A 14,521-nucleotide genomic window follows, 5' to 3' on the forward strand; every position below is an offset into this window, starting at 1 on the left:
CTGGTGAGCCCACACGCCATATAGAAAAAAAAAAAAAAAAAAAATCATTGACATTATACTGGACATATTATCTGTACTCTGCTTGCATTTTTAAAAAGTTTTTGCCGTACTTGTGTGTGTACTTGCCAGAAACAGACAGAGACAAAGTGAGAAGTCACCCCCACGGGGGGGATAGCCATGCTGCAGCCCCTTCTCCATTTTCCTCTCAGGATCCTGGGCATGCATGCACACATGTCTGATGTGATTTTCAAACTGCCAGATCTGGGACTCGAACCGTGTTTGGTCATGAGGAAATCCAGTGCCTTAGCCACCAGGGCACCTACTGGCTCCTGTATTTTGCTTTCTTAATATATCGAGTTTTTCTATAGTAATGCTAAATGTTTGTAAATGCATTTTAATGCCTGCCTCATTGCTTCTTGTGGACATGCAGCATGATTTATTCAGTGGATCCCGTGTTGTCGTACACCCTACACTGTACCCAGTTTTCAGGAACCTGAGCCTCTCTTTCTGTACCTCAAGTGCCTATCAAGAATGGCCACGTGAGAGATGTCCTCTCTGGACTCTTACTGCCCGACCAGGCCCTTCACCTGTTGCCGCTTCTCTTTCGGGGTGGGGCAGTTATCTCAGGAGTGAGAGCGTCTCCCTCTCTGTATGTCCTCAATGGCTGCCTCTCATTTGGGCTTTGGTTTGTTTTAGAGCCCGGGTATTATGAAGATGGGGCATTTGGAATCCGCATTGAGAATGTTGTCCTAGTAGTTCCGGTGAAGACCAAAGTGAGTATTTATTTTTGCATTTTTCAAGATTTCCTTATTCCTTATTGTGGGAAGATGAAGACATTGTCTTTGGAGCCAAGAATGTATCATTCCAGGGTCAAAATGGAGCTTCCTGGAAATCACTCTCCTCCCTTACAAAGCCAGAAGAAAATATTGAAACCCAGAACTGGAATTCAGGGAACCCAAGCCAGCCTCTGCTTTTTGTGACTTGGGGCTCTGAATTTACTACAGGCAGCTCATTGCCCCAAAGTTTTCTCTGCTGAGGGATGATTGTTAAAGGGCTTGTTTCGAGGTTGCTCCCATCCCTTAATCAGAACCTCCAGGGCGAGGGCCTGGAGGCTGCAATTTCAGTACATAGCCCAAGTGCTTTTCATCAAGTAAAGTTGAGGAACTCTGGTTATACCATGGGTCAAACCTCACAGGCAATAGAAGGTAAGTATTTTGTTTTGCCCTCTCCTCATCAATTTACCAAGTGGTTGCACAGCTTTCTCAGTGCTTTGTTTTGCCTTAAAGAGCTCTTTGCTCCTCCTCCAGTGGTGATTATGGAAGTAGACAGAGAAGCAGCAAGAAGTAGCTTTCTAAGCCGGTGAGAAGGTTGGCTGCAGGGACCTGCTCTCTGCTTCCATGTGGAAGTCCCTGTTTTTGAAAGTAGCCTTCCACCTCCTCCCCGAATGCTCTGTAATGGACAGACAGCACATACACACGTGTGCCCTGGTGGACAAATGGGTTACACCGGATGGGCCTGGCTGGTCAAGGCAGGCCACACACTTGACTGCTAGAAGAATGATTTTGGAGACTTAATCTGAGCACAGTCTCAAGAGCTAAAATCAGAGATGCTCCAATCCTCCCCCTAATTCTACATTGAAGCAGACGTTAGCCTTGCTAACCTGCTGTTGGGAGACCCCTGGTGATCTTGTGTGGCTTTTTCCAGTGGCACAGGCTGTTGTTTGCCCTGCTGAGCAGTTCCCGGAAAGTGGCATCAGCTGTGTTCGTCGTGTCCCAGTTAAACATGGCGACCAGCTGAGCAGTTCTCGGCTCCAGTTGCCTGGCTCTGAGGGGTGGTCGTGTCTGGTGGAATAACCTTGTCTGGTGGATGGTGCTTCGTTGTAAAGAGGAGTAAAACTTCTATATTCTTCCTTGTTCCACAGTATAATTTCAATAATCGGGGAAGCCTGACCTTCGAACCTCTAACTTTGGTTCCAATACAGACCAAAATGATAGATGTGGATTCTCTTACAGACAAAGAGGTAAGAGGGAGGTCAAGCAGGGGATGGGGTGGCAGAAGCTGTAAGGGGGTGAAGAGCTGCCCTAAATCTCTACTCTGTTCTCAGTTTTTAATTTAGAGGTCAAGGCCAGTGGAGCCTGCAGTTCCCAGATCCCCTAGGACTGGAGGAGCTGTCCCTTTGTTTGGTGGGCCTTCAGGTGGAGGTAGCCCTGCTCCTTCCACCACGGTGGGCTGGAGGGTTTAATGGGTTGGAATAGTATGCCGTTGCCTCTCAGGAGAAATGGCTATGCTGTTCCTCTGTAGCTGTGCTGAGACGTATTTATTTAGCAAACACGGACCCTGACTTATTTAGCAAACACGAACTCACGTGTCTTTTCTACAAAAGCCAGATGGACAGTGGGGCCTCTTGGTCACTGTACATACCAGATTGTTTTCTCGTGTTGCTTGAAACATTAAGGAAATGAGAAGCCAGATTCATTATCACAAGCCCAGTTTTCACATAGTTGCAGTGGGGTGGTGCCAGCTCTTCTCTCTGCTGCCATGGTCACTTTGGGACTGTGCAACCCTCCGCAGAGCCCTGGGCATAATAGTGTTGAGTCACTAGCTCAGGGGTGTCAGGTGTTAAAAGCCCTGGGCGTGCTAGGGTGGGTCCCTGGACTCAGGAGGCCAGGTGGGGTGGCAGGCCCAGAGATGTCAGGTAAGACTTGGGGGATCAGGAAGGTGATCAAGGTCAGAGCAAAAGCAAGGAACAAAATGGGGCCAAAACAGTTAGCACTGGGTGTACAAAGCAATTCCCAGACCAGAAAGATGGAAGCTGGGACACAAATTCCAGAGCAAGGCAGAGATCCTGAAGCTCCTGCAAAAAGCAGATGACTGGTGTGAGCCATAGGCAGGACAAGCATGGTGGGTTACTCTAGTGCCCTAGGCAGCCACTGGCCTCATCCCAGGGGCCCTCGGGTGCCTACTGAGGCAAGAGTACATCCTCCGAGGGGCCCTCTCAGCTTTGCTCTTGACTAAAGGAAAGGGCTGCTGAGAAGTCCCCCTTTTACAGAAGCTTAGAATGGGATTCTCCCAGCGAGAAGCAGAGGAAGGGCATTCGTTTCTGTGGAGCTCTCCTTTTTGCTTGGGCATCTCTGCCTGACCATCAGTGTCCTTGATTGAGCCAAACATTCCCACTCACCCACTCAAAGGACCCAAATAGGTCTTGCCAGTACAGTCTTACTCATTTTATAGATGGATGCAGAGCAGGACACTCGGCATATCAGCAGCGCAGTGTCAGGTGTGTCTGCAGTGGGATGAGTCCTTCCAGTGGTCACGGCTCTTCTCCAGTCCCTGGAAGCCATGCCTTAGGTGAGAGGAAACCGGAGTACCGTGCATGGGAGCCACCTCACCCTGAAGCCTTGTGCCTGTGGGAGCCAAAGGCTACTGCCATGGTCCTTGGGCATTCCAGGATCTTAGCAAGGAACTCTCTAGTAATAAGTCATTTTGTAATCTCAAGCCGAGGGCTATGGCTTCCTAACCAAGAAATTCTAGTTCACACAGTCCTTCCTGTGCACGTTAAAGCATTTCTCCCATATGATAATCCACTCCAAGGACATGGTGCGTGAGGAGGGTAAGGCCCTTTTTCCTTGAAGGAGAGTTGGTAACCTGTGACTCACAGCCTACCCTGTGACACGGGGCATAGGCCAGCGGAATCTGTTTTCCCCAGTGGCTCATTACCGTACCTTCCATACCCAGATCATGGGCCTATTTTTTGTCCAGTTAACTCTTTAAAGGACGGATAGTGTTATCTTATCCAAAGGATCACAGCAAGTTCCCATAGAGAGCTGTAGATAATGTCATTTCACATACCAAGCAGAGTACATGCCATTTATTTTCTCTTAACAAAACAAAAGGTCCCTTTCCTATGTACCACATAAGTCAGGGCATTATTCTGTCTGAAGACACAGTAACACCTCACAGCAAGGTTCTGGCCATTACGTCCTTTACCGTCTTCCAAGCAGTCTGTCTTCAACAGTCACTTAGGAGAATGTGGTGGGGGAGGGCAGGCAGCAGGTGGCGGGGTGGCTAAGGGGCTGGATTCCCATATGACACTGTGGCTTGAATCCTAGACCTGGCAGCTTGAAAACCATGCTGGGCTCATGTGTGTGTGTGAGAATGAAGGGAATTGTGGCATGGCCATCTTCCCTGGGGGTGGATGGGGAGGGAGGGTGATTTCTCACTTTTCCTGTTTTATCTCTTTCTCTGTTTCATTCTGGAGAGTACATGGGGCCCATGGCAAAAACCTTAAAAAAAAAAAAAGAGGATGTAGGGGTTGGGACTGCTTTCCCATCATTTGTCACCAGATGGCAGCATAGGACCTTGGTCAGATGTGAGCACAGATGACTGCAGACTGTCAGGCCTTGGGATGTTGTTCAGGCCTTGATAAAGCTCCCCTGCTGTCCTTCCTGTCCTCTCAACCGGAAAGTCCTTGGGAGTTTCCCTGTGCCCTGGGGTTACTCCAGGCTGCTGCTGGTGCTGCCTTTGCTGCTGAACTGCTTTGCACAGTAAGCTGGGCTGTGAGGCTGCCTTGAAGCCAAGCCTGGCCTTGCTGCTGACATAGCAATTGACATGGTTTTGACACCCCTACCCTCACTTTCCCAGCTCCCAGCAGGGCTAGTTTTGTCACTGGGGATTGGAACCCTGGTTTAGAGCCATTTAGCAACATTGCCCCATCCATCTGCCCTTAGTCCCCATGGGCTTGTGTGCTTGTCTTGGCACCTCAGCTGGGCTCTAGTACCTGGTCCAGTCTAGTTTCAAAAACTGGTGCTATTGTGACACCATCATTCCCCAAATGGCATTTAGCTCATTTACAATAATCAGTCTAGTGGAAGGCTAGGGGGTGGACTGTCACTCTTAGCTTTGCTGCAGCTAGGTGTCCAATCAGGCCTATCCTGTGGGCAGTGATGAGAATGGCTTGTCCTTTTATTGGACTTGCTGCATATCCACCTTCATCTCACTCTCCCCCAACCAAGGGGAGCATTTACCCTTCCATGCTGCAAATGTGTACCATCTGGCTCAACTTCTACCCTGGCCCCCAGCTGTCAGTGCTCAACTCCTACCCTGGCCCCCTGCTGTCAGCTCCTCTGTTCTTCTTTTATCTGCTGGTGTGGTACACTCTTCTGTGAGGGCATGAAAGTCAGGCTTACTCTTAGTCTCCACCCTGCAGCACCATAGTCCTTTACCACCAATGGTTTTGGCATTTTCTAACCAGCCACACGCACAAAACCTATCCATGTGGGTCTTGCTGATCCTAGTTTATTCAACTTTCAGCACCTACATTAGCAGGACACTTCGGGAGCATCTCGTAGCATGAATCCTCATAGTTCAGGGGCTGTTTAGGTCCTTTCTCAACCTCCCTCCCTGCAGCCAATCCAAGATGCTCATGTGTAAAGGCATGAGGCCATGGGTGGGTGCAGGAGCAACTGGCTTAGAGACCCCCTCTCTCTTTTGTTAAACTTGTTTCTTCCATGCATGAGTGAGACAGACAGACCGACAACAGAGTCCCAGTGCTGCAGTCCACCTGCTAGCCGTTAGCCAGCCCCAGATCATGGGCAAGTGTATACCCAGTGTGTTCAAGGAGGTCCTTGGACTTGAACCAGAACCCTCCCATGTGGGATTGCCTCACAGAGCCCTATGTCTCACTGTGCACCACTGAGCTTTGTGTCTCACTGTGTACCACTGCCCACCCACCTATCCTACCTCTTTTTAAAAAAAAAATTTAAATTTACATTTAATCACTGCACGACTTTGCAACATGGTTTTTCAGCATGAATATCGTGCATGCTAGCCAATTCAAAGATGTTACCATATCATCAGCAGTTAACTTTTCATTTGTCTATTAAATGTTTTGTTTGTTCTTTCCCCTCCATTCCACCACTTCCAGCCCCCTATTATCCATCCCTTCTATGCTGTCTCTAGTATCTACAGTTTCCTCTCTGCTTTTACAACTTCTAGTGTTTCAGTTTCTATTATAGAGTATATTCGGTATATATTAAGCGGGGACATATAATGCCTGTCTTTTAGTCTAGCTTGCTTTGCCTAGCATTAAATCTTCCATATTCATCCACTTCATATCAGATATCAGGTTCTCATTTTTTTTATGGCTGAGTAGTATTCCATAGAGTACATGTGCCACATTTTTTATTCTGCTCATCTGTTCTTAGACATTTGGGTTGATTCCATGTTCTAGCAACTGTGAGTAATGCTGCAGAAAACATGGAAGTGCAAGTGTTTTTCCAACTGTTTTTTCTATCCTTTTGGTAGCTAGCTAAGAGTGGAATTACTGGGTCATATGGCAGTTCTATTTGTAGGTTTGTGAGGAACCTCCATATTGTTCTCCATAGTGGTTGTACTAATTTACTTTCCCACCAATAGTGTAGAAGAGTTCCCTTTTCACTGTGGCCTCGCCAGCACTTATCATTCTTAATATTTTAAATCTAAGTCATTCTCACTAGAGTTAAGTGGTATCTCATAGTGGTTTTGATTTGCATTTCCCTTATGATAAAAGATATTGAGTATGTTTTCACATGATTTTTGGCCACTTGTATGTCTTCCTTGGAGAGTTATCTGTTCAGCTCATTTGCTCATCATTTAGTTGGATAGCTTATTTTTTTCAGGTAAGCTGCTTGAGTTCCTTGTATATTATGGTTATCAGTCTTTATCTGAAGCATGATTTGCGAATATATTCCCCCATCCCATTCGGAGGGTTGTCTCTTCACTCTTATTGTTTCTTTTACTGTGCAGAAGCTTTTTACCCTGACGTAGCCCCACTTGTCTGTTACCAGGATTATTGCCTATGCTTTGGGAGTCTCATTTAGGAAGGCTTTGCCTACTCTGATGTCTCCAAGACTTTCCCCTGTGTTTCCCACCAGTAGTTTTATAGTTAGAAGTTTTATGTTTATATCTTTGGTTCATTTTTTTTTTGGAGAGGTTTTCACTATAGGGCGCGTGTGCTCGCCAGACAGACAGAGAGAGACATAGAGACAGAAAGCGAGAAATCACCCCCCAGGGGGGATGGTCACGCCACAATCCCTTCTCCTCCATTCTCCTCTCGGGATCTTGGGCACGCATGCACACGTGCCTGGCGTGAGTTCTAAGCCATCGGGTCCGGGATGCGAACCGTGGTCGACTACGTGGGAGTCCAGCGACATAGCCATTATGCTAACTGCTGGTTCCCATCTTTGGTCCATTTTGAGGTGATTTTTGTTAATGGTGAGAGGAGTCTAGTTTCATTTTTCTGCAGGTGGATATTCAGTTTTTCCAGCACCCTTTGCAGAAGGGAATTTTCCCCCCACTGAATTGTCTTGGACCCTCCTCCACCTTTTCCTAATGACCTTTTAGTATAGCTTCAGAAGTCTGTAGTGGGAACACATATGTGATTACAGGGTTTTCTGCACTCGAGGGAGCCCGTGGCTTGCTTGCCATCACTCTAGGCTAATATTTATTCAGTCACTGCCAGCCTACCTGCGCTAGGAGCATGTGTACCTTTACTCTCAGCTTGTGATCTAGCACGCTGGCCCCTCGCCCTTGGCCCACGTAGCCTTTTGGTAAAGGTGCGATGATGAATACCATGTCTGTCCTTCTCCCTCCTGCAGTGCGACTGGCTGAACAGTTACCACCTGACCTGCAGGGACGTGATCGGGAAGGAACTGCAGAAACAGGGCCGCCAAGAAGCTCTCGAGTGGCTCATCAGAGAAACACAACCCATCTCTAAACAGCATTAATACCTCTCCGGGTTTTGCTTTTGTAAAATGCTCTGGGGAAAGGAAGAAACATGACAGACCCTGACAACTTTCCCCTTTCCTCTTTTTCCTCCCTGCTGCCCCTTTTTACTTTAGACTCTTAAGAAGAACTGAAAATCTTCTTATCCTCTTTGATATTTTCTTGCAAACACTTGGTCTTTTATGATTTTTTTTTAATTGTTAAGAACGAGCCAAGAATAAAACTTGCTGCACCACAAGGAGGGTACCTACAAAACCGAACACTTGATGAGGGGAACGCCCCTAGTTCTCTGGCCAGTGATGGTGAAAAATGAGTGCTCCATGACAGTCATGTTCCAGGTGCTAGTACATCATTCATGATCACCTTAATGTTCATGAGACTATATTTATGATCAGTGAATAAAAATGTCAGAACTGTGCTTTGTCTCAGCTGTCTCTTTCTTGACTGTTCAGTCCCCCAGCATGGCAGGCGAGCTGAGCTGGGCTGCTGGTCTCTGTGGTAGATGCTCTATAGGAGGAAAGGCCTCCGTCTTTGAAGAGTCCCAGAGCCTTCCTGCAGGCTTTCTGACCCAATTGTAAGCTTTTTTCCCCTTCACTCCAGGAAGCCTATTTTGGTGAGTATTTTTATTGTCTCATATTTTTTCCTGATTTAAAAAATGTGTCATTGATATGAAAAAAAAAAAAAAAGGAACGAAATACTATGATGGCAGAAGTGATAGTCTGGGTTGGTTCTGTGGCCTTATAGTTAAGGGAGCCGCATCCCGCATAGCCAGCCACCTGGTTTGAATCCTGGATGCTTAAATATGCATGCGTGTGTTGCCCCAAATTGGACAAGATGGAGAAATGGAGGAAAAGGGATTGTGACGTGATCCTACCCTACCGAGGGATGCATTCTCTGTTTCTCTCTCTGTCTTTCTAGTGAGCATTTGTAACCTCTGACAAAAAACCACAAAAAAGTGACAGTCTTCCACAATCCTCCCTACAGTAGAGGTCCCACCCATGTAGCTAAAGCTTTCATTGTTCCACTGCTTGTAAATGGCATTCTGTGACAGTTCCTGTGACTCACATCCTGCAGGCTCACCTTTGATTTCACACATGAAGCAAGCCCCAAGGACTGGGAGAGTTAATGTCCCTACGACATCAGACCATAGTTGTTGGATAGGGCACAAATAAACTTCCTCATCCCCTGGTTGGGATACTGAAGGTGTGAAGGTGTATCCTATTTCTGTCCCAGGGTTTCCCGGTGGGATTTAGCCTTAGTTGCCCATTGTGAAAACTTACTCAGTAACAATCTTTTATTCTTTCTCTTTGTGTTCACTTGCATGTTGTATTTCTGGGTGCTATCTCCATTAAACCATTTATATGCATACTCCTTGTTTTAGTGTCTCCTTTAGGAACTCAAGCTAAAGCATACTTAGGTAAAACTGCTAAGCATATATATATATATATATATATATATATATATATATCCTTTATTCAATATTCAGCAAAATATTGAATGAGTATTATATATAAAAGAATATATATGCACACATATAAATGTACATGCCTCACATATACAAGCATTATTCCATTCTATACATATTATGCAATTTTTTTTTAAAATTAGTTTTTGTTATAGGGCGCAGTGCTCACTGGGGAGAGAGAAATTGAAAAATCACCCCCACCCATCTGGGGGTGATGACCATGACACAATCCCTTCTCCACTCTCCTTGGAATTTTGGGCATGCTCACACACACCTGGTGTAAATTTCAAGTTGCCAGGTCCAGGACTTGAACAGTGAGGTTGGCCATGCAGGATTTAGCACCTTAACCTCCCCGCCACCTTCTGGCCTTGCAATTTACTTTTTTTTTTGAGAGCTTTTTGCTATAGGGTGTGTGCACTCGCTAGAAAGAGAGACAGAAAGCGAGAAATCACCCCCCAGGGGGGATGGTCATGCCACAATCCCTTCTCCACTCTCCTTGGAATTTTGGGCATGCTCACACATGTGCCAGCGTGAGTTTAAGCCACCAGGTCTGGGACTTGAACTGCGGGCAACTACATGGGATTCCAGTGACATAGCCATTACGCTAACTGCTGGTCCCCAGTTTGCTTTTTAACTTGTCAGTATGTCCAAGTTCTTTTTCCATGTAGATCTAATTGCTATTGCTATTTTTATAGAAATCTGCTGTAGGGCAGGTGTGCTTACTGGAGAGTGACAGAGAAAGAGAGAGAGTGATAAAGCACCCCTAGGCAATGACCATGCATGCAATCCCTTCTCCATTATCCTCTTAGAATTTTGGGCATGCATGCACATGCGCCTGGTGTGTTTTTCATGTTGCTGAGTCTGAGTCTTGAACTGTGAAGCTGGCTATGGGAAATCTAGTGACTTAACCATCATGCCACCTGACTGGCCCAAAATCCAATTATTTTTAATGACTAAGTTATTTCATTGTATGGCTATGTTCTATTTTAAACTAGTCTCATTAATTTCTTTTTAAAGTACCCTTTTAAAAAAACTTTGATTCAGATAATGGATTACTTTTATTTATTTATTTATATTTTTTTGGAGAGGTTTTTGCTATAGGGCGCGTGCGCTCGCCAGACAGACAGAGACAGAAAGTGAGAAATCACCCCCCAGGGGGGATGGCCACGCCGCAATCCCTTCTCCTCCATTCTCCTCTCCGGTTCTTGGGCACGCACACACATGCGCCTGGCGTGAGTTTAAGCCACCGGGTCCGGGACTTGAACCGTGGTCGACTACTTGGGAGTCCAGCGACATAGCCATTACGCTAACTGCTGGTCCCATGGATTACTTTTAAAAACTTACACATATGGTACATATTTATAGAGTACAGTGTGACTTCTTAGTACAAGAATACATTGTGTAATAATCAAATGAGGGTAATTAGCCTATGCGTCATCTCAAACATTAATCGTTTGTGTTGGGGGCATTCAAAATCCTCTCCAAAAGAGTTAATGAATTACTGTTAATTATAGATACTGTAATGTGTTATAGAATTCTAGAACTTGTTTCTCTGACTATCTGTTAACCAACATCTTCCTATCTTCCTACCTTCCCTGCCTCTTTTAACCCCTATTTTACCCTATTTATACGAGGTCAGCTTTTAAAATTTCCACATGAATGAGGGTGTATGATTTTTCTTTTTGTGTGCCTTGTCTTATTTCACTTAATGGTGCCTTCTAAGTTTGTACATGTGGCCTTGAATGACAGGATTTCATTATTATTATTTTTTAAAGTTAATGATTTAAATGAACAGTTGTTACAATAGTAACTTTTTGACTAATAATTTTAAAAAGTAGTAGTTTCTTAAATCATTCAGAAAACAAAAAGTAGAGTCACAAATCATTGTCCCAATACTAGTTTTCTAATTTTCCATGTATTTACCTTTATTGAGATCTTTATTTCTTTATATGTCTTTGTGTTTCTGTCTAGTTTCATTTCACTTTGCAAGATTCCTTTAAGCATTTCTTGTAGGGCAGGCCTAGTGGTAATGAACTGCCTTAAGTTTTTTGGGAATGTCTTCAATTATCTCTCACTTTTGAAGGGTAGTTTTGCCAGACAGAAGATTCTTTGTTGATAGTATTTCCATTTAGCAGTTTGAGTATTTGGCTCACTACTTTCTGACCTCCAGTTTCTGGTGTGAAATCTAGAGATAATCTGATTGAAGATCCTTTGTATATAATAATTAAAATTGTATTCTCTCTTGCTGCCTTCAAGGTACACTCCTTTTTGGCCTTAGAAAATTTGATTATAATTTGCCTTGGTGCATATGTCTGAGTTAATCTTACTTGGAGTCATTGAGCTTCTTTGGAGTTTATATTCATATCTTTCACCAAATTTTGGGATTTCCCAGCCATTATGTTTTTAAATATTCTCTCTGCCTATTTCTCTTTCTCTGACTCTGGGACTCCAACAATGCATATGTTGATCTGCTTGATGGTCCCCTAAATTTTGTTCACTTTTCTTCATTTTTTATAATGTTTTGTCCCTGAGACTTGGCAATTTCCATTGTCCTGTCTTCAGGTAATTTCCAGTGTCCAATCCTGTTCACTGGTTCTCTATTTTGCATCCCCAAATCAGCCTTTGAATTCCTTTAATGAATTTTTTCTTTTAGTTACTGTACGATTTAGCTCTAGAGTTTCTTTTTCTGCTATTTTTAGGTTTCCATCTCTACTGATAGTTTCATTTTATTCAAACATTATTTTCATGACTTTCTTCACATCTTCCTTTAGTTGTTTAAGCATCTACAAGACAATTGTTTTAAGGTCTTTGCCTGGTAGACCTGCTATTGTGTTTTTTTAGGAATAGTTTCTGTTGATTTATTTTTTCCTTTGGATGGGCCCAGACTTTCCTATTTCTTTGTGTACCTTGTGACTTTTTGTTGCAAATTGGACTTTTGAATCTAATAATGTAGTAACTCGAGAAATCAGATTCTTCTTATTTCCCTTGCTTTTTTGTTGTTTATTATTATTTATTGTTGTAGGCAGTCTTTGTAGCTGAGATGAGACTGAAATGTAAATTTAAGAGCTTCTCAGGCTTTTTCATGAGTAATTATTTTCTTTTTTTCTTTCTTTTTTTTTTGAAGAGGTTTTTGCTATAGGGCACGTGTGCTCGCCAGACAGAGAGAGAGACAGACAGAGAGATAGAAAGCGAGAAATCACCCCCTGAGGGGGGATGGCCACGCCACAATCCCTTCTCCTCCATTCTCCTCTCGGGATCTTGGGCACGCACGCACATGCGCCCGGCGTGAGTTTAAGCCACCGGGTCTGGGACGCGAACCGCGGTCAACTATGTGGGAGTCCAGCAACATAGCCATTATGCTAACTGCTGGTCCCATGAGTAATTATTTTCTAATTTCCCCTGTATATGCAGTTGTTTTAATATATGGCAAAAATCCAAAAAGAGAAAAAGAAAAATGAAGGGAACAAAAAGGGCTCTGGCCTTTGAAACCCTCTGGAAGTTATTTCAGCGGGAGGGTGAGAAGTGGCTTCCAACAATGGCTGCCCACTTCTTTGTGCCTTTGTGATCAGAAGCAGCCATCAGCAATGAAAGCACAGATCCCTGACATTTGGAGGGCAAGGTTCCCCTGCCCCAGGTCCTGCAAGCTCTGTGCAAGTTAAATTAAATTTTGAATTTGACTGGCTTTATTAGATCAATAAATATAAGCATACTTTTGCCATTTGTGAAAACGTGGTTGGCAGTGTCCATTACTTCCTCCAGCTGAGGGAATAGAAAATGAAATGAACCAATCTATATTTACCGTTCAGAATCAGCAAAGAAAACCTTGCCAGTAAGTTGAGCCTAAATTGGCAGGATCTAAAGACAAACCGGGCAACGTTTTTTGTTTTGTTTTCATCCACCCTTTCCCTGTTTTCCTTTCAAGCATCATTGATTCCCATTTGCCATGTGAAAGGAAGCAAGATACATTGCTGCTTCTCAGGTTATATTTGTAACAAGGTCAGGAAAGCTTAGAAGCAGTGCCTCCCAATAACAGGATATATTTGATCCATCAAAGATCAATTCTTGAATGCCTTTTGTCATACTTGTCTGTATTTCTAATACGTACCATACGATTGGACTTAAAAGAGAAATATTTCTCCAAATGTGAGAATATATATATTTCTCATTTCTCATTCCTCTGGAAATTAGAAGACCTCCTCTTAGGACTCGGGCTGTCATCCCCTTTGATACCCCTGAAAGCTTTCCTCTCTGAAGAAACGGGAGCTGTGAATCGCAGTTGATTTGGAGTTTAAACAGACCATAACTCAAGTGTGACGGCAGCTCCACTGTTTGTTCATCAGGCTGTTAAGCCTGTCACTTCCCAAGGCAGCCTCAGAGCAGTTCGATGTAATTGGCTCGAGCCCAAGCAGCAAAGTTAACAGGTGCTGGGTGCCTGGAGCTTCCTGCCTGGACCTGCATCATCTTGTCATTAAGTCCAGAAGACATATACTAGGCGAGATGGGCCCATAAAGATTGAGGGCCGGAATAAAACTCTAATGTGCCAGAGCTCAGGGGAAGATAGGGGGATAAACATGTGGATGAGAAGAATCACTCTCACTGTGAATAAACGATTAACAAATAAAAAACTGGGTGGGAAAATGGAGGTTATGCTAAGTTGACAGAATAATTCAGGGAAACTGATCTTTTGTCTTGCTCACTTTATTCCTTCATGAAGTTTTATGTACCAGGTAGTGAGAATTTAAGGATGGGCACAAATATGGGGTCCCTGCTGTGAATACTCTGGGGACCGACTACTGGGAAGCTTGTCACCCTCTAGTAAAAAGTCCATCTGTGGTGTTTGCATCAGTCAGAGGGACCTGCCCCACTGTCGCAGCTCTCAGAGGGCTGCACCTGGCATCTGGTTGCCTGGCGTTTGCTGTCAGTCATTTCTCATCGGGCTAATTCTGGCTTTGGAGTGAGCAGTTGTGAAAGCAACCAAAGTTGCACTAACAAGCCACGAGGGAGGTGTTGCCTTTGGTGTGTCCCAAAACCTGGGGGATTTATACTGGCAATGACATCAATCAAGTTGAAGCGCTTCGTGACACCCTTCAAGCAACAGTGTGAGCACCAGTGATCTCTTGAGAGGGGTAGGGGTACTGGGAGGGCTGTGAGAGGGGAGATGCTTGCAATTTTAGATTTTTTTTTTTTTTGGTAGCAAGCACATGCCCTTGCTAGAGAGAGAGGAGAGAGGGGAAGGGAGAAAGCATGGGCCATAGTCATGCTGCAATCCCTTCATCTCTACCCTTCCTCTTTCCC

The 14,521-nt window shown here is 44.5% G+C and overlaps 1 protein-coding gene across 3 annotated transcripts in view; it reads left to right on the plus strand.

The window, feature by feature from the left end:
* Window positions 1–8,179, plus strand: part of XPNPEP1 (X-prolyl aminopeptidase 1) — a 79,129-nt gene extending 70,950 nt beyond the window's left edge. For all 3 annotated transcript variants that reach the window (XM_006161614.3, XM_027765563.1, XM_027765564.1), the window contains 3 exons: window positions 697–773; window positions 1,922–2,020; window positions 7,635–8,179. In XM_006161614.3, coding sequence (XP_006161676.1) covers window positions 697–773; window positions 1,922–2,020; window positions 7,635–7,763 — 305 coding nt within the window. In that variant the 3' untranslated portion in view covers window positions 7,764–8,179. The remainder of the gene's footprint in view (window positions 1–696; window positions 774–1,921; window positions 2,021–7,634) is intronic.
* The last annotated feature ends 6,342 nt before the right edge of the window (window positions 8,180–14,521 follow it).

The sequence above is a fragment of the Tupaia chinensis genome, unplaced genomic scaffold (genome assembly GCF_000334495.1).
Source record: "Tupaia chinensis unplaced genomic scaffold, TupChi_1.0 Scaffold138666_1, whole genome shotgun sequence".
Taxonomy (NCBI): Eukaryota; Metazoa; Chordata; class Mammalia; order Scandentia; family Tupaiidae; genus Tupaia; species Tupaia belangeri.